At 39.5% G+C, this 21585-nt stretch overlaps 1 protein-coding gene across 1 annotated transcript in view; it reads right to left on the reverse strand.

Annotated features, from left to right (window-relative positions):
- LOC125454115 (low-density lipoprotein receptor-related protein 1-like) overlaps positions 1-21585 on the reverse strand; it is a 1886982-nt gene that overhangs the window by 757492 nt on the left and 1107905 nt on the right. The window contains exons 20-21 of the mRNA XM_048534492.2: positions 21182-21349; positions 16688-16870 (exon numbers count right to left, since the gene is read on the reverse strand). Coding sequence (XP_048390449.1) covers positions 16688-16870; positions 21182-21349 — 351 coding nt within the window. The remainder of the gene's footprint in view (positions 1-16687; positions 16871-21181; positions 21350-21585) is intronic.

Consider the following 21585-nt stretch of genomic DNA (forward strand, 5'->3'; position numbering starts at 1 on the left):
CAGAGTGGTTCGCATCTGGAATGAACTGCCAGAGGAAATGGTAGATGCAGTACAGTTACAACATTTAAAAGACATTTGGATACATAAATGAACAGTAGTTTGGAAAAATTAGATGGCATCGATAGGTTGGGCCAAAGTGTCTGTTTCCATTCTGTATGTATCTCTGGGGGGAAAAAAAAAGCTCTCATTGTGCTTTATTCAACTTGGATAGTCTTAAGCCATCAGTTAGTAAAAGATAGACTGGCTATGAGACTCTATAAATGTTTAGTAATCAACAATAACAGATCAACTGATATTAATCTGGAACTTTGAGCTCAGTTCCAGTCAAAATGCAGTTTAGCTCAAGAAACAATTGCTATCTTCCATTATTCAAGTCTTGTCATGCTTGAAAATTTGAAGTCTATCATTGTTTCAGTTCACCTACAATTATTCCACTTGTTTCCAGCATAAACCAGGGAAAGAGAGAGGGCTCAATATTCAGAGGGCACAAGATATAATCAGTACAGGCGAATACAATATTAAATGTATTTTATTTGCATTCGCTACCAATAACTTAAGATATTGGGAAGGCAAAAATGCTATGAATCCAAATCCAGACTCACTTCAAGATATGGCTTGAGTTACTAATCCTGAGAAAATGTTCAGAGCTGAAACATAACAAAATATTCAGCAAGGGTGTTGTAGCCCTGTTTGATGGACTACATTTCTATCGAAATCTGTACCAAACACAATCAGTAAATATACAAAATGAAGGCAAACTCCTTGCTGTGCTGTCACTGAATGGTAGCAGTGTTTCTGACTCAGGAAGTTCAAGTTGCAACATCATGAAAATGGATTATCAGGCCGTGATCACATTGATGCCACTTTGTCAAAAGTACAACTAGAACAGCATTTAAAAAGCACTGCACAGGCTCTAAACTGCTTTGGGACATACTAGGTGTGAAAGTGTTACATAAATACAAATCTTTTAAGTCTGTTTCTCAGAATATACTACATATATTATTAAAGAGATACAGTTGAGTTGTGAATCATGACTAGAACAGCACTGTAGGAAAATATGCCAGGAACATTAGTATTACAACAGCAACATGATATTGTTCTGTATCAATGCAACAAGTTGACAGAGAACACCAATGGTGATCCTTTGTTACCTGCCCTGTCGGGCACTATCGTTTAGAGAGCATTATAGCCTGGAACACTGTTGCTTAAATAAAGGAATTTCTAGAAAGACTTGGCTGTTAAATTTTAAATTAGATCTGCTGCAACAGTTGGAAATCTCTGTTTTGCTCATTAGTGCAATGTTTCAAACTGTGCAGGCTGTATCTAACACTTTATTGGCTAAGACTGATTTGCAATTATATTTTTGGAACATTTGACATGATGTGGCCTAGAGAGGCGCTCTCGCTGTATCTTATCAAACTTGTCTCATTAACCAACACAAATCTCCCAATGGCATCTTTCACATCTAACTTCCACCCCATCGTCACACTCAACATTTCCATAAAAACTCAACACTCAGCTGTTACTTGGCAAAACAACCATCCCTAGTGAGATTGCCATCTTTGAAAGCCTGCTGTATTCCCAGAGAAGCATAGGCAATTGATGTTGCTCCTCACTGGCTCACATTAATGGCACAACAGGCACAAAGAAATGCTACTCATGGCACATAGTCAGCATGGCTAACACATGTATTTTTAATCCAATTCTCACATTAACATGGAAATGCAGAAGGTAGGAACAGGAATAGGGTCTTTCAGAATTTCAAGCCTGCCTTGCCATTTAATATGATCCTGGCTGATCTTCTACTGGAGTGTCATATTCCCATTTTCTCTTATACCTCTTGTTGTCTTTAAAATCTAAAAGGTATCTATCTTTCTTGGACGTATTCAATGATTTGGCCTCCACTTCCCACTGTGGTAAAGAATTTCACCCTTTGTGTGAAGAAAAATTTCCCATTTCCCGAGGCTGTTAGTTGATTAACCACTTTAACCACTATCAACAATCTTAAATGATTAACCACGACACCACACACACTTTACCTGGATGTAAAAACTCTCTACATCAGCACAACCTGGCCAGACTACCTAAAATGGACTAGAATTTTATCATTGTGCAGTTGGGAAATGTCACATACAAATAAGCAATTGGACAACTACAAAGACAAACATGAGCATTTATTTATGGCCAACAAAGGCTGAAAAAGGTTTTGGCATCATGACCAAACATTTTACAGGGAAGCACTATGCATTGCACCCTCGTCTCTTTTATTGGAAGTGGATGTCAGTTGGGTTCTACTCTTCATAGACAATGTCAGCTATATCCTTCCCAAAGTCTACATCCTCCTCCTCAGAAGTCATGTCCATTCCCGTTTCCTCCCCTGCACTGTGCCTCTGCATCCAGGACATCACTCCATTGCTTGATTCAATTTTGCTGAACACAATACACCAATATGATGCAGTAAACTGTTAGAATGTTGGTTCAAGCAGCAGAACCACATATTCAAGAACTTTATACTTTTCTCCAACACAACCCTGGCTGAGGTACGGGCAGAATTAAACCTGTGCTCCAGTTTAGTCAAGGGATTGTGCAAAGATGCCAGGGGGCACAGTTGCAGTAGTTGTCCTTGTCTCGCAGTGACCAAGTTTGTAAGTGCCCAGGCCCTCGGATGCAGATATTCCAGAGAACTCCTCCATTCTTTTGGGGGACCAAACTGAGCCTGTGTGGCCTTACACAGAGTGCCAAGAAATTGATGGCTGGGAGTGCTGTTTGCCATGGACAGTATAAGTATTGTGTCCTGCTGATTCACTTCATTCAAGAGGACAATAGATGATTTGGATAGAAATAGTGTGCAAGGGTATAGAGTAAAACTGGGAGATTGGAGTTCAGTGTTTGCATTTGTTTGAACAGCAAGTGTAGAACAATGGGCCAAATACCCTTGTTCTGCACCAGAACACTTTTGTGACTCTGTGGTCATCAGGTAGCCCCCCCACCAACTGTTCCATACACAAACAATGCACACAAATAACACTTCAATAAACTGACATTAGCCTATAGCCCATTTCCACATCTTGTCCTATTGTGAGACCCAGCACAATGTATTTCACCCACAACTGTTCTCCATGCCCCCTGAATCCCAGCATTAAAACTTAATGATATTAGCCCTGTGCCTTTCAGCTCCCCCATGGAAGCAAAGATATTGGTCACATAGTCAATTAGCCTACCCTGTCCTCAAATACTGTTCCATGTATCCCTCCATTTATCTTGTATTTCCTTTTGCCATCATTCATATCCCTACTTCTACAGATGCATCTGCTTCCCTTCGCCAGCCTGGGCTCCCCATGTCTTCGGTCTTTGATCTCTCACTGCTCTTGCAAGCCTCATTCCAAATCCTCGTGAAAATTCAGTGGACAGGCACCCAGGACTGCCTGCACCAAGGCTTCTGACAGACTTTAAGAAACAGTCCCTGGTCATGACTGACCAGACCCCAGGCTTCCATCTTTGCACAACTGGAGAACTCCTGAAGAAGTTACATACCAAACTCAGAACATTAACTCTATTTATTTCTACAGATCTGCCATTCTGTTTTGTTTCATTGTTTCCAGCATCTGCACTATTTTATTTTTATTAATTGAGCTGAATCTATGAGGATCCTGTTCTGGTTGCGTCATCAAGTCTTCTTGATGTCTTGATCACTTGGCCAGTTTGGGGAGATAGTAGGCTGATTATTAATGAGTTGACTTGCAGTGTTATTAAGGCATTTAACAAATGTTATTCCCCATCAATTGATTTTTCAGCGCTTCATAATGAGAATTTCATTACTCTGCTTTTGAAAAGTATAAAACATGGAGCAAGGTGATCTCAACATCAAGATGGGCTGCGTTAAACTTATCATCCAATTCTGTCACATATCTCACCATAGCCCTTGTCAATCAGACCTCTATACAAGTCTACCGTGTGTTTCTGCTCACCTGTGCTGTAAGATCTGTGGGATAGCTATCATTTAGCAATTCTCTCCAACTATATTCAGTTATAAAAAAGCAGCGAAAGACCTTTCAAGAGGAACAAATTTCATTTACCAAAACCTATTAAATGTTACAAAACAGAAAAAAAATCACTAATTAAGCAGCTAAAATGAAATTTTTTATGGACTTTTTTAAAAAGGTATTGTGATTCATCAAGTTAATGGGACAAATATATAGAAATTATGCAAAAGTACTTTAATTCTCAATTGAGCCATCAACAAGAATGATGTATAAACAATAGGTTACGTAAAGCTAACAAGAGAAAGCTGTTTCCATTAGCTAACAAAGACCAAACAACAGAGTTTTAAGGATGTAGAAAAGAGTTGTGTAGATATAATGGGAAGAATACTATTGATGCAGTCAATGGTAATTACCTGGAAACTGCATCTACAAAGGTCATGAAAATGGTTGGAAATTGGGATCCCCTTGAAAAGCATGTTATTTTAGTTTCCAATATTTAATATTTCTTGCATAGTCTGAGCTCCCATTTAACTGTTTTACAGAAGTAACTAGCAGTCCACAAGTGTAAACAAAAGATTTATCATGCATCGTGCTATCCTATTACGATTTTCAGAAAAACAAGAAGTTTTTGTTCTTGGAAGGAATGAAAATTAACTTTCAAATGAAGGTAGGCAAAAGGTCAACAGTCATCCAATGGCATGAGTGGCTGCTAAAAGGGCTCTGATAATTGTTTGATACAACAGAAGCCACCAGCCCTGAGAAACAAGGTACATCAAGTCTTAGGGGCAGAGGATAGCCCTCATGAGGCATTCCTTGTAGATGGTTGTCCTCACCAGTTGCTATCTTCTCCAGATAAAAGATGAATCTGAGGAGTGGGCACAAGAAAAGTTCCCCAAAATTTTGGCTAGGGAACAAAACACTGCCTTCACACCTTCAACACCAACATACTTGCCATAGTTGTATACATTATTTGTCTTATTACCTGATCTATTATTTCTAAACCAGTGTTTCTTTACAAATTCAATAAGCGATCAGAAAATTCCAAACAAACAGTCAACTAATAACTGTGCATGTAAACCAATGAATGATTTGCAGTTGAATTATTTCAATAGGATGGAAACTTGAATGAAATGAGTTCGCATCGAGATGGAGTGTGGGAAATTTAACTTTTGCTCGAGGGAACCAGTATGGGCCCAATAAGTTGAACACAAATATGCAGATTTGGTGTGAAAATAGGTCATTTGGCCCTTCCACTTTGTGCTGCAATTTAATAAGATTAGAACTGATACATTTGTGTTTGAATTCCACATTCCCATCTATGACTAATAACCCTTTACTGCCTTGCCTACCAAGAATCTATCTATTTTCACATTAAAAATATTCATTACCCTGCCTCCACTGCTTTCTGAGATGGAGAGTTTTAAAGATAAATAAGCCACTGAGACAAAAACAAGACGCTCCATAACATATCAACTCCTAATGTGAAAACAGTTTTTCATTACAATTCACCATATAAGGATACCCATCTCTTCCATGTCAAACTTGTCCACACCATCCGAAATCTTATAAGGTGCAATCAGATCATCCTTCCCTCTTTAAAATTCCAACAAAACAGATCCACATTCTACAATTTTTCCTGACAAGGTAATCTGTTCATTCCCGGTATCATTTGAGGAAAATGCCTCTGAGGCACTTCAAATATATTCACATCTTTCTTTGAATAGGGAGATAAAAACAGTACACGGCATTCAGAACCTTATAAATTCTTAAGCCCAATGATGTCTGGCTAAAAGTTCTGTAAAATTTTCAAATAATCATTACTGTATTTCCTGTCACTCATCCAATTTTGTATTCACATTACTCCTGCCCATTTAGTCCATCAGTGACAATTGGACTAAAAGATTACAGCTTGCAATTTTCACCCTAACTTCCTTGAATATCTTTGAATGCATCTCATTCAGTCCTGCTGCCTTGTCCACTTTAAGTACCAACAATTTATCCAACATTTTCTGCTTAACAATTTTAAACCATTATATTGACATAAATTTTTCCTCTATTATCAAGGCTGAGGTAAAATCCACCTCCTTGGTAAAGACAAATGTAACACATTCATTTGAAACCTCATCTATCCTTGTTATCTCCACTTGTAAATTCTCTTTTTGGCCTCCAGTCAGACTTATTACTCATTGTGCCATTGCTATTTATACACCAATGGAAGACTGTGGGATTCCTCTTCATTTTTGCTGCCAGTCTTTTCTTACAATTTCTCTAATGTGCTTTTGCACCACTGGTCGAAGCCTTCTGTATTCCTTTTGGGTTCAATTGTATTTTCTCTGTGATACCTTTAAGCGGACTATAGTGATTGGACTGAAAACAACAAATGTTGGAGATCATAGTTTTGTCACAGTGTCCAGTACAGATGCCAGCATTTGCAGTAATTTGCTTCAGAATCTCATGGCCAGGTAGATCTCATTGACCATGAGATTCTTGATTGGGGTTGTTAACCTGGGCTAATCAGGGTAGTGAATGTCATAGATTCATGACCCTTTAAGATAAGTAATTTCTCCTCATCTTGATCTTAAATCTGCTGTCCAGTATCCTCAAGTTATGACCTCTTGTTCTGGATATCCTACTTAAGAGAGCATTTTTTCAATGTCAAGTTTGTCAGTCCCCTTTAGTATCTTATATACCTCAATTACATCTCTTCATCTACACCACGGAGAGTATAGCTTAAGCTGCTCAATCCCTCTTCAGAAGACAAATCCCTCATCTCTGGAATCAATCTAGTGATCCTCCTTTGAACTAGCTCCAAGACAACCATAATCTCCCTCATGTCAGGGGATGAAAATATGCAATGCTCCAACAGTCTTATTAATGCCTTGCACAACTGCAGCAACACTGCCCTTCTGTATTCCTTTAACAATAAATGTCAGCATGGACCTATTGAGCCAGAATGAACTGTATGTTACATTTTAGATACTATCACAACATATCAGGATGCTGGAAATCAAACACTGCTATTCCTGGAGTTGTCACAATGTTTATTTTGTTTCATATAAAATACTCAAGATTTCCCTATTTCCCTGTTTTCCAGACCCTGGTTGACAGAAACTGTGGGTGGTTTCTATACTTAGCAAAAATTACTCTTTATTACAAGCAGTTTGCTTGTCTCTACCGGTAAACAGTTATGAACCATTAGCATATATCCACTAATCAATAATTCAATCTCCTTTTACACTTGCTTTTGCCGGTGCGCACACACATACACTGCACATTGGTTATGGAAGAGGAGGAAACTGGGAAAGCAGCTCAGTGGTTCCAGCTCACAAGGTTTGCTGAGATGATTCTTGTGTTTCTTGTGTTGGTCAGAATGTAACAGCTCGGTCATCCTCTGGATGCTTCGACAGTTTTGCAAGAGGCACGGGGAAACAGGTTGACTTATAAAATGCTTCTGACTTGTCAATTAAAAGTCACATCTTCCACCAACTGAAGGAAAGATAAGTGGCTTTCTTCATGCTTAAATTGCCTCTCTCTGCAGAGAATAAAAAGTACTCTTGAGCTGTTTGCAGTCTGATAGTTTCTTTGCATCTTGTTCACAGCCTGAGAACCTATCACATGATTATTGGTAGGCAGAGGGCCTTTGTCACAAATAACTGGTCACTCAGCCATTGATTACTTGTTACCAACCAAATCTTGTTATATACACAGCTCACTGGCTCTAGCTTGTCTGCAAAATACACTTCAATTTCTGGTTCACAAACAGCTGTATAAATCACAGTTGAAATGAGTGTCGGGTTACTTGCTTTCAAACATGCAGCAATCCTGCAGGCATCCTTAGTATTTGAAAAACAGCTCTCTTCTCATTTCATTCCACAATTAATAATATATATATAAATAGAATCACATGGTCCTTATAGTTTGAACAAATTAATAAGTCTTCCTCTTCAATCCAAATCACTGAATGTGAATGATAAATAGTGTGAGATGCAGATCTCCAAACATAAATCTGGACAGAAATTGAATTTTATTTTCTCCACCTTTGATAAACAATGATTTTAAAAAGAAAATAGAACACGGACACATGACACAACAGTACTTGCAATGTTTTTGTATGCCTTACAAATTGATAAAGGCTTGATATCATGACTGAGACTTAATAGTTCATTGCAATTGCTTCGTATTGTTCAGATTAATGCAGAATAACTCAATATTTCATAACATTGCATTTGTTAGAGTTCTCTATTATTAGACAAAGGATTTATTTGCATTCACCAAGCTTAACATGCAATAAATTCAATCACAACTCATTTGGGAACTTTCCTTCTTTATTCATTTAATGTATTCCTTCTTCAATATTTAATATATGCATTTTGTAATCATTTAATTTTCTTACCAGGTAGGAAGGTGTTAAATTAACTAAGTGGATAAATTGTATTACATTCACCTTGGTAACAAGAATTGTGTGCTGAAAACACGTGGCCAAGTTGCCATGGATCCCTGAATCCTGTGCCATTTATCTCTTGGTCTTATGACCTAAAAGGAGACAGCTCATAAGCTTCACTGTATGGAGGATGGTTTCGTTTTGGAGTATGAGAAGACCAGAAATTAGAAAGATACAAGATAATGTCAAAGCAGTTCATTTTAAAAGAAAAGCAAAAAAGGAAAACTGGAGGGCAATCTGATGGAAATAGTTTTGGCTTCCTCTTAGCTAAAGCAATAATCCAAAATAACATATCAGCCGGGCAATAATGAGAAAATATTTTGGATGCAACACAGTTATGAATTGGGTGCCATCAGGCAGTTTTCCCTGTAAGGCAGGTTGGAAAAGGGCCTCCTCTCTGAGCTAGAAATTGATGCAACTGTTATCTGAAAAAAAAAGTTTAAAAGTGAAAGGTTGCCTGTTTCAACTAAGGAAATTCAATAGAATTAAAACAGTTTCTATTTCACCATCATTATGCTTATCAGCACAATCCATGTGTACTGATTAAGAATTTATGATCTATACTTCAAATTTGGATAAATGCTTGACTGAGCGCTTGTTATATTTAATATGCATTTTGAGTAAAAGCATTTTTGCTATCTTTATTCATGAAGTTACACTGCAAGATGGTGGTGCAGTGAGAATGTCACTGGGCTATTAATCCAGGAGCAGTAGGGCTTCAGTTATCTCAGTTGACTGGATGGCTGATTTGTAATGCTGAGTAACACCAGGAGTGTGCGTTCAATTCCTGCAACAGCAGAGGCTACCATGAAGGACTCTCCTTCTCAACCTCACCTTTCACCTGAGGCATGGTGACCCTCAGGTTAAACCACCACCAGTCGTATGTCTCGAATGAGAGAGTAGACATGGGACTGTGGGACGTTAATCCAGGAGCCCAGGCCAATGTTCTTGGAAAATATAATCAAATCCCATCATTGAGCTGGGGAAATTTCAGACCAATTCATAAAATCTGGAGCTGATAGCTAGTCTCAGTATTTGATGACAATGAAACAACTGACTATTGTGAAAATAAAAATGCCTGTTTCACTCATGCCCTTTTCTGGGAAGGAATTCTATCATCCTTACCCAGTCTTGTTGGCAAACACGTGACTCTAGGCTTTTAATAAATCCTCACTGTCCTCTTAAATAGTCAATAGACAATAGGTGCTAGAGTAGGCCATTCCGCCCTTCGAGCCGGCACCACCATTCATTATGCTCATGGCTGATCATCCACAATCTGTATCCTGTTCCTGCCTTATCCCCATAACACTTGATTCCACTATCTTTAAGAGCTCTATCTATCTCTTTCTTAAATGTATCCAGAGAGTTGGCCTCCACTGCCCTCTGGGGCAGAGCATTCCATATATCCACCACTCTCTGGGTGAAGAAGTTTTTCCTCAACTCTGCTCTAAATGGGCTACCACTTATTTTTAAACTGTGTCCTCTGGTTCTGGACTCACCATCAGTGGAAACATGCTTCCTGCCTCCAGATTGTCCAATCCCTTAATAATCTTATACATCTCAATCAGATCCCCTCTCAACCTTCTAAACTCGAGTGTATACAAGCCCAGTCGCTCCAATCTTTCAACCTATGATAGTCCCACCATTCCGAGAATTGACCTCGTGAACCTATGCTGCACTCCCTCAATAGCAAGAATGTCCTTCTTCAAATTGGGAGACCAAAACTGCACACAATAATCCAAGTGTGGTCTCACCAGGGCCCTGCACAGCTGCAGAATGACCTCTTTGCTCCTATACTCAATTCCTCTTGTTATGAAGGCCAGCATGCCATTAGCTTTCTTCACTGCCTGCTGTACCTGCATGCTTGCTTTCATTGATTGATGTACAAGAACACCTAGATCTCGTTGTGCTTCCCCTTTGCCTAACTTGACTCCATTGCGATAGTAATCTGCCTTCCTGTTCTTGCCACCAAAGTGTATAACTGCACATTTATCCACATTAAACTGCATTTGCCATGCATCCATCCACTCACCTAGTCTGTCCAAGTCACCCTGTATTCTCATAAAGGTCTGGAAAGTCACTTAGATCCAGGGCAATTGGGAATATGCCTTATCAGCAACAGCCAAAACACAAATTAGGATAAATTTAATAAAAGCCCAGATGAATGCTAAGACTGGGAAGAGCAATTAGAGGAAGGCAATACATTGCTCAGACTTATTGAAGACTAAAGTCTGGAAATTACTGTTAACATGAAGGTCTACCTCTTTTTAAGTCCAACAGTAAGAAAAGAATTCTGACCGTCAAGCATTCCATTCTGCTAATATTGACCAGTTAGTAATGAAATAGATGGGAACACATTCTCAGCCTTTACACTTCACTTTTTTTTCTGTCAGTATAGTTTAGATCTTGAAATTGAGCCAATGTCTGTTACTATTGCTGAGGTACGTCTTTAAAAAACGAATTATTTTCTCAAATGTTTGTTCTACAAATAAATAATGATAGAGATGGCATTCTTTAGTTCCCTGGCACTAAATGGACTTTGAGATATGAAAAACAGCAGAAACAAAAGTAGAGATAACAAGGTGTCGAGCTGGGTGAACACAATAGTCCAAGCAGCATCTTAGGACCAAGACAGCTGAAGTTTCCTGCCTAGACCCTTTATCCGAACTGATTTCTGATGAAGGGTTTAGGCCCGAAACGTCAGCTTTCCTGCTCCTAAGATGCTGATTGGCCTGCTGTGTTCATCCAGCTCCACACTTTGTCATCACAGATTCTCCAGGATCTGCAGTTCCTGTTATCTCTGATATAAAAGTAGAGACTGCCGGAGATGTATGCACAGAAAGGCACAATGATAATAATTAAGATGCCAACTGCTTGCTGAAGGCATTATGGAGCAGTGGCCAGCAGGACCACTGATATCTAGCTCCAGCCTGGTAAATGTTGACAAAGGGAGATGTGATATAGCCTGTAAATTAATCCAATACAACAATGGCAGAAAGTCAGACTGGGGCAGTCTCCTGGTCATCTCCTGTGCTTGATGTGGGATGGTGCCCCTCAAACTATCGTCTCTGGTATAATTGGCTGTGAGCTTTGGGGTCTGTTCCAGGAAAAGCTAGCTATGTGAGCAGACATAAACGCATACATTATCTGCCTCCTGCATCTCTAGGCACTGCAAGACAATAAAGAAGAATAATTTTGGTTGAAAGGCCTTTCCACAAAATTTGTTCCCAACAAATGATATTGGAAAATTGACAAAACCCCAGGATCAGATGTCTTCCATTCCAAGATTTTAAAAGAAGTAGGTAGGAAAATCATAGATGACTTATGTACAACATGAACACCAACTGGCTACAAAAAGACACGACCAATGCTCGCTCATCTCAATCCACATGGGCAAGGAGGACCACCACTTCGACTGGGACAACACCAAGATCCTGGGATAAGCTAGGCAGAGACAAGTACAAGAATTCCTGGAAGCATGGCACTCCACGAAGCATGCTATTAATAAACACATTGAACTCAATTCCATATCCATTCCACTATGGAGGAAACCCGGAAGTGAGGTAATCCATCACAACGGACCCCAGAGTTTAAAAAAAACAGGCAGGAAAAGACACTGGTGCTTTATCAGAGGCTGCACTGAGGATGTTACCAAGCATGGTAACAAAACATCTGCAGAACAACAAACCAGCTCGGCGAACCAACCAACCTCAAAACATTTTAAGCTCTCTCATCTTTAGAAGCATTCTTTTAGGTTGGAAGAGCATGTACATCATTAAATTATTTTAGTAAGGTGATAGAAGAAATCAAGGGAGGTATAATCTAGTTATCCTAAATCGGTTGCCGGGTTGTATCAGGATGGAAAAGGAGACTGAGTAACTTGAACATTTCTAGGTAGTTTGCAAGACATAGTAACGTGTAAAGGTTAGGGGGAAATGTACTTGAGAAACTTGATCTTTTTGAGGAGGGGACCAAAGTAATGGACAAGATAATATTTGAGTCCCATGTATATGGGCTTCCAGAAGGCACCTATAAAAAAAAACCCTGCTGTGAGATTTAGCTAACATTGAACCTCACAGATTGGGAGGTGATGTTCTGATCCACATGAGATTAGTTGAATGACAGGAGACAGAGCACAGATAGTAGCACACACTCCAAATGGAAAGATGTGAAGACAGGCTTCAAACAAATCACTGTTTATTAATAACAGAACTAATGTCAAATATTCTAATTCTTCCATGACACAAATATAGGTGACACTGTAAGGAGTGGAACTGAAGAATAAAATTTCATCAAAAGAAGAATGAAGGACTTGGATTTACAAAGTCTCTTTTATTAATAGTGGGTAAGTGAAAGTTCTTTGCACATTGTATGTTTTTTTTGACATAGTTACCATTTTAATGTAGGAAGCACAGCCAATAATTTATGCATGACAAACTTCCTCAAGCAGCAATATGACAATGACCAGATACTTTAAAAAATTTTGTTTGAAAGATAAATATTGCCAGGACAGCGAGGATAACTTGAACATACTGTGGGTACTAAACATCAGAAACGAGAAGAGAGAATGCTGAAAAAAAAACATTCAGCAGGTCTGGCAGCATGTGTGAATTGAGAACAAGAGTCAACATTGTAAGTCCAACCCTTCAGAAAGGAAAGATGTTGGAAATTCTTTTTTTCAACAGAAAAATAGAAGATGGGAACAGGAGAGATAATGGGAACTGCAGATGCTGGAGAATTCCAAGATAATAAAATGTGAGGCTGGATGAACACAGCAGGCCAAGCAGCATCTCAGGAGCATAAAAGCTGACGTTTCGGGCCTAGACCCTTCATCTCTGATGAAGTTCCATTATCTCTGATGAAGGGCCTAGGCCCGAAACGTCAACTTTTGTGCTCCTGAGATGCTGCTTCGCCTGCTGTGTTCATCCAGCCTCACATTTTATTATCTTAGATGGGAACAGGAGTCGGCCGATTGACCCCTTGAGCCTGCTTTGACATTCAATATGACCGTGGCTAATCATCAATACCTGGGATCTCATCCTTCCCCTCATCCCTTGCTCCTTTGGCCACAAGAGCCATATTTTCCCCCTTCTTGAAAATTCAGAATACTTTGGTTTCACTAATTTACTGTGGTAGTGAATTCCACAGGGTCATCACTGTGAGGTGAAGAAATTTATTTTCATCTCCTCAGCCCAGAAAGCTTTACCACTTATCCTTAAACTGTGACCGCTGCTATGAGGCAACCTCATCATGCTTCTGACAGAGGCAAAAGAGGGTAGATTGTTTAGAGTTTCAGTTCAAAGAATAAAGGGATTGTTGATGGTGATGAAAGAAAGTTATAAAATTGTTGTGAATTAGTGTGTGAAAAGGAGAGCAAAGTGAAGAAGATAACATTGTTGTGGGGTGGTGTGGTGGGAGAAAATCTAACAAAAGAGAGATAATGCAATCAGTTTTTAAGGTCATGAAATTTGCGGTTGAGACTTTGAGGCTGTAATGTGCCTGAGCAGATGATTGTTTTGCACTCCCTTGGAACATTACAGAAAATCCAGGACATCAATGTTAGCACAAAAGTAAAGTGTTGAACATTGGTTTTCTTTTAAATATTATCATGGAATGTCAGAAGTTATCAATGTTCAACTAAGATAGCAAGTGTGTCCTTGCCTAATTTCTTAACGGCAAGAGGGAGCCTCTGACAATGTAGCATCGCTTAACTATTGCCCTTGAATATCATTATAATGATTTAATTGGCTTGGAATATAGGCTGAGCATGGTCTCCCCACAACCAAGCATAAATGTTGGATGTGTACCTGCAATGGGTTGGCCAGTTTCCCCACTTTAATTTTGTTTTTAATGGGCTTTTATGAATTAAAAGGTAAGGCTTTTGTTCCTGAGCAGCAGCCCTCTGGGCTAAAATTTTTGGGCTGTATGTCTGATCTAGCCCTCTCCTATCAGCCTGTTAAATTTGAATGAGTGGGATGAGGTCCTTAAGTGACACAAATGGCCTAATTAAGGCCCTCAGTTGGCCAACATATGGGTGACCCATCCAACGTCTCTCCTGCAGCTCACAAAATGACAGTTGCAGTGGGAGAGAGATCGCCTGAGGTTTCTCCAGAGGGAGGAGGGTAACTTCTTAAGGTTAGGCATCCCCAGAAGAGGCTTCGCAATGAGGTTAAAATTAGTATCAGAGATAATGGGAACTGCAGATGCTGGAGAATCCGAGATCAAAGTATAGATCTGGATGAACACAGCAGGCCAAGCAGCATCTTCGGATCACAAAAGCCGACGTTTCCAGCTTAGACCCTGAGCCTAGGGTCTCAGCTCTTTTGTGCTCCTAAGATGCTGCATGGCCTGCTGTGTTCATCCAGCTCTACACTTTTTTATCTCTGATTCTCCAGCATCTGCAATTCCCATTATCTTTCATAAAATGACAGGCCTCATTTTAGCAACCTAAGCAACTTTAGCTCCTCTGTTTCCCATCAATAGCATTATGCAGAGGCCTACGTTCAAATTTTGATTTTATGTAGACACTTGATGCTGTCCAGTTACACCATTCCAGCATAAAATTCAATACAAATCAGTCTTCAATTTTTCAGTGCGTCTAAAATTAAAATGAAAATAAGCTAGAATTTCCCTTAATTAAACATTGTTAACACCAGTCATTTTATTGCATCCTAAATTGATTGCATTTCTTACATAATTTTTTTTGTCAATGTTTAATCTGGCAGCACTGGCTGTCCTTGTGGCCCCCTTTTTAGATGAAGGATTTCAAATCTCTTCCCCTATTACCAAATATCCTCAGCCCAACCATCTTCAGCTGCTTCATCAATGACCTTCCCTCCATCATAAGGTCAGAAGTGGGATGTTTGCCAATGATTGTGCAATGCATTTGCGACTCCTCAGTTACTGAAGCAGTCCATGTTCACGTGCAACAAGATCTTGACAATATCCAGCCTTAGGCTGACAAGTGACAAATGACATTTGTGCTACTCAAATGCCAGGCTATGACCTTCAACAATAAGAGATAATCTATCCCCCATCCCTTGGTGATCAATGGTGTTACCATCGCTAAATCCCTCACTATCAACATACTTGGGGTTACCATTGACCAGAAACTCAACTGTACTTACTACATAAACAGTGACTACAAAAGCTGGCCAGAATTTAGAAATACTGTGGTGAATAACTCACCTCCTGACTCCTCAAAGTCTGTCCATTATCTACAAGGCACAAGTCAGAAATGTGATGGAATACGCTCCACCTGCCTGGATGAGTGCAGCCCCAACAACACTCAAGGAGCTTGACACCATCCAGGACAAAGCAGCCCACTTGATTGGCACTACATCCACAAGCACCCAGACCAGATGGTCAGCAGCAGCACTGTACTAATTACAAGATGCACTGCAGAAATTTACCAAAGATCCTCAGACAGTCCATCTAAACCCACAATCGCTTCCATCTGGAATGACAAAAGAAGCAGATACATGGGAACATCATCACCTGCTAGATCCCTTCCAAGCCACTCAACATCATGACTTGGAAATATATCGCCGTTTCTTCACTGTTATTGGGTCAAAATGCTGGAATTCCTTCCCCAATGGCATTGTGGGTCAATCCACAATAGGTGGACTGCAGTGGTTCAAGAAAGCAGTTTATTTGAAATCGCAAGTTTTTGGTGTGCTGCTCCTTCATCAGATGAAGGAACAGCATTCCAAAAACTTGTGATTTCAAATCAACCTTTCGGACAATAGCCTGGTGTTGTGACTTCCTTACTTGCCCACCACAATCTGACACCAACACCTCTACATCATGGCTTCCTATTAATTGGTTACAGCTCCTGAATTCAATTGGTTTCAAATCCTTGCTCTCAATTATCAACCAATTTATAACCTAAACCTTGCTTAATTTCTGCAACCTTCTTCAGTGCCAGTTTCCCAATTGGCATTACTCAGTCTTTGAACTTGAATCTTCCGCGTATTAACCCTTTTGATTTACCATCAATAGCACAACCTTCGGATGGCACCTTACTTGGCTCTGGGACTCGATTCATTGACCATATGACTTATGCCACCTGTCAACACTTTCTGAAAAATATCCTTTTTAAACAGTTAAATCATCATTTTTAACAACATCCTAAATTATTTTTCAGTAATTGTTTTCGCACTGTTTCTGACACACTTTGGAATGTTTGTTACTTTAAAGTCGCTATGTAAGTGTAAGTTGTTATTGACACCAGGTCACCACAACTTTCCTTATTCAATCATACCTGAGTCTTTGCATTTCAACTCAAAATGAGAGTCACACGTTCTTATGCTTCCTTCACAGCTGCTTTCATCACTGCCATCTTCACAGTCCCAATCCCCATCACAGTGCCATCGTTGTGGAACACAGTTGCCATCCAAATAACACTGAAATTGTTTTCTGTGACAACCACCAGGTGACCTTGTGGCTGTAGGGACAACACAAATAATGTACTTAGCATTTAACGCAATTGCTTGAGGGGAAAAAAAGGCTATGACAGTTATATTAATTGCTCTTTCTTCAATACTTTCACCTTAATATTTCATATTTTATCAAATTTCTCCAGTACTCTTGGCCTTTGTGTTTTCATTCCAAATACAAAGCATTATGTTTAGCAGTGCCAATGCTCTGATTAATACTGGAGTACCATATCAAAATGTGATGCTTCAGTAGAGATTCATTAGTGTAGGAGTGGAAATATTAATTCACATACAGCAGTAGAAACCATAAATGTTAATTGAAACAGGAGTGCTCACTATTTACAGATGATCTTTCACAGATACGACTAATTCAAAAACCAGTGGAATACATGATTGGAAAAGTATATTTTCAAAAAAAAGTTCTGAATTTTCAAAAAGCATGATAAAACAGCTTAAATTTTGATTTTAGAACTCTAGGACCTTAATAATGGGCAACTTAACAGTTGTTATTTTATTTAGAGCTAAAGGGTGCATCTTTGCTCATTTGCCTGTCCTTAGTCACCAAAAGATTGCTTCATCAAATTGATTTTAATGAAACCTGCAGAAGCATGGCCCATGATTAATTTGAGTCTCAGGAAGTGTTATGATGTGCTAAATAACCCCCAACATCAATGGCTGAGCCAAATAAGAAACTAATTCAGCAGGGCTTAAAATCTTGTAAAAAGAGACGTCTTATTCTAAGCAAACATGCCAAACAACATAACCTTCTGAAAGTATAACTAATCATTCATGAACGAATGTGTATGAAGTCCATTCATTTGTATACCATATGTACAGCCATCCTTCTCTGTGGAACTGAAAAAGTATCAATCTTCTAAAACTCTGTCAATGGTTTCAGCTTTGACTTTACTCACATCCACAACTGCTCTCTTCTATTATGAAACTCACTGTCAGTCCATTGTTTGGCTCGTTAAGGATCATGTGAAAATGTTGAACTTGAAAAATGATTTATTTCACTGATGCATAAAAATTATTTTCAAACAATTTCATTTGTAGTTGAAATGCATGCACTTCAGAGTTCATATATACAGACCGTAATTATTTCAGATTCAGCATTTGTGGCAAGAAGATTTCGTAAACAAGCATTTAAATATATTAGCAAGTACTATTTATTAATTTTACAAACAATCAAATTTGAAAATTCCAATAGTTTCAAATCTAATACCAGGCATATTTTCAACTGGCGGTCCAAAAATTGTGAATCTCCAAGCTATTACAGAACAACTGTTTTTTTTAACAGAAGTGAAAATTGAATGCTTTCTACATGGTTAACCAATTCTCAGTGCCAATTCTACACACAATTGAAAAATCGACATCACTATTTCTAAGGCAATGCTCAAATACCCCTTCAAGGGAGGTAAAACTTAATTTGATTAATGATGGGAAACAATCAGATGATTCCATGCTTACACAGGCACCCCTAAAATAAAAATAAATTCAGATATATATTTGGTGTAGTGGGGTAGAATGTGGTGGTATATGTGCAGTTAACTAATGGCTACATAAAAGCCTCCTTCTGAGATTTTAGCCAGAGAGGGAGTGGCCACACCTCCAGCCCACTAGGTAAAACTTGATGGATTGGTGGCTAGAAAGGGAGATGGGCTCCCTTGTCCATTGAAGGCCACAACTCAAGGTTCAAGTGCAGCTAACATCTCACCCCCACACCTTCCTATGTTACCTTTGGCACCCAAACCCCTATCACCCCACTCTTCTGGGCTGTAGTGATTGGAAAGAGGTTAGTGAGATGGATCTCATTGAGTATGCATTCCTTGATTGGGACTGTTAACCTGGACCAGTCGGGGGGTTTTAGCTGACATATATAAACAGTATTCTCATGGATTCTCTTCAGTCTAGGGTCTGGTTCTATGCGATGTGGTCAGAGTCCACGCGTAAATATAGGGTGACTGGGTGATGGGTTTTGTGGAGTTATTTCATGGGCCTACCAGCCCGACATGAGCGAAACTCTGGGAATATTCACAGTGATGATCCACCACACTGTAGTCCCCTCATGCATTTGCTGCAGTCATAGTTGTGACCACTACTGCTTCCAGTGGAACTGCTGACACAACAGAGTTGCTATCTACCTGATTGTTGGTGGGATGGGGGGCTGTCTTTAATTATTGACAACCTCTTGGACATGAAATATTTGCAGGGCAGACTGCCACATGATGGCCAGAGAGATAAGGCAGGAGACCTCGTATTAACATTCAACCAGTGATTTACAACATGCCTGATAGAAAGTAATGTGCAGAAATGTGGTTTGCAAGTTACCTAACTCACCACAAGTATTTTAACACAACCATTTTAACTCCTCCTCCCATTCCTCAGACGACATGTCCATCATGGGCCTCCTGCAGTGCCACAATGATGCCACCGGAAGGTTGGCACCATATTCCGCTTGGGAACCCTGCAGTCCAATGGTATCAATGTGGACTTCACAAGCTTCAAAATCTCCCCTTCCCCCACCGCATCGCAAAACCAGCCCAGTTTGTTCCCTCCCCCCACTGCATCACAAAACCAGCCCAGCTCTTCCCCTCCCCCCACTGCATCCCAAAACCAGCCCAGCCTGTCTCCACCTCCCTAACCTGTTCTTCCTCTCACCTATCCCCTCCTCCCACCTCAAGCCGCACGTCCATTTCGTACCTACTAACCTCATCCCACCTCCTTGACCTGTCCGTCTTCCCCGGACTGACCTATCACCTCCCTACCTCCCCACCTATACTCTCCTTACCATCTATCTTCTTTTCTCTCCATCTTCGGTCCGCCTCCCCCTCTCTCCCTATTTATTCCAGAACCCTCTCCCCATCCCCCTCTCTGATGAAGGGTTTAGGACAAAAACGTCAGCTTTTGTGCTCCTGAGATGCTGCTTGGCCTGCTGCGTTCATCCAGCTTCACACTTTGTTATCTTGGATTCTCCAGCATCTGCAGTTCCCACTATCACCACAAGTATTGTTATTTTTCATTGTCTGTCAGGATATCTTCTCAACTCAGTTTTGAAGTTAGACAAGTAGAATATTTAGTGAAAAGCCATGGTTGACTATTTTAACGTAACTGTAATAAATCACTTTTAAGGTCAATATTCCTGAGTTATTTATGCCTTCACATATGTAAAAATTGATATTTAATAAATTTGATGCATTTTATTTATTTTAAAATACTGAATTTAAACTTTTTTTTAAAAAATGAGTTCATCAAAAACCAATAGAATCATGGCTTGTATTATTACATGTATCAGCAACTGTATTTTCCTGTAATCTGGAACAAGTATTTATAATTTCTTCTCTCCTTAGCAATGCCTATAAATTTCTCTTGCATATGGGAACATCAACATTGGCACCTTGGGATCATAGATTTATATACATTTCTGGAGAGAGCCAAGATTTTGTTGTTAATCTATAGGTCACAAAAACTTGATCACTCTCAGAATATCTTGCAAATAGATTAATCATTTTTGTTTTAATATAATGTTTAGTGGACAGCATTCAGTTGTATTTAAATATCTTCAAATACGGCATAGCATTGTAGCAAATAGCATTCAAAATGATGACCAACATTGGGCGAAAGGATCATTTGGATCAAGAATCTAGCTCTTTGTAACATGATGAATAGAATCTGCATGATTCTGAAGTACATCTGCAGTGAGTATCAAGAAAGGCTTTTAACAAGGTTCACTTCTGAATACTGTAGCCAATAATTTGCACTGACAAAAGTATTTTTGTTAACTCCTCCTGCGTGAAGCTTATGCACATGCCCCCTTCGTGAAAATGTTTAAAGTTAAATAGGCAGCGTACATCTGTATGATCAAAACTTTTGGGCATTTTATAGATCTCATGTTAGATTTCCCTCCTTAGTCTTAGAATCAGCTCCAACTTCTAATTAATTACTATCTTTAACTTTGTGAACTCTCATATGGTAACACCAACATTGGTGCCATGTGATCATAGATTTATATACATTCCTGGAGAGAGCCAAGTTCTTGTTCTGCATCTACAGGATACAAACATTTTGATCACTGACACATTATCTTGCAGATAGGTTTATCACTTCGGTTTTAAAATAATGCCACTAATTGGGCCACGGTTATCAATATCGCTTCTGTCCTACCTTTGCTTCTGCATGCAAATAAAATGTCGTTCAACAGTTTGGGAAGAGGAACAACAATGTTTGTAAAACAGTGATTGCTTTTGCATACTTCTGATTCTGCCCCAAGATATTACAGCTTTGGAAAATCTATAATGCTGATTACTTAGCACACAAACCTGGTTCTGTACAATTGGCATGGGTTTCATCGCTAAAATCCCCGCAGTCATTGTCTCCATCACAGATCCAGTGCTCAGGAACACACCGGCCATTGTTACATTTGAATTGAGTGTTGGTACAGGAAGGAGAACAACCCACCTCATCACTGCTGTCCCCACAGTCATCATCTGTAACAAAAGCAAAACTATGAAAAACGCTAACACGCCAAGTTTTCAATCACAGGCTACAAATGGTTAACAGAAGTGCCCAATGAGTATTAATACTGAAACTCATGAGAAACAGCAGTTATAGAATCAAAGAATCCTCACAGTGCGGAAGCAAGCCATTCAGCCCATTGAGTACACAGACATTTTGAAGAACATCACACTCAGACCCATCCTTCCACCCTATCCCTATAATCCAG

This window comes from Stegostoma tigrinum, chromosome 7 (assembly GCF_030684315.1).
Source record: "Stegostoma tigrinum isolate sSteTig4 chromosome 7, sSteTig4.hap1, whole genome shotgun sequence".
NCBI classification, from domain to species: domain Eukaryota; kingdom Metazoa; phylum Chordata; class Chondrichthyes; order Orectolobiformes; family Stegostomatidae; genus Stegostoma; species Stegostoma tigrinum.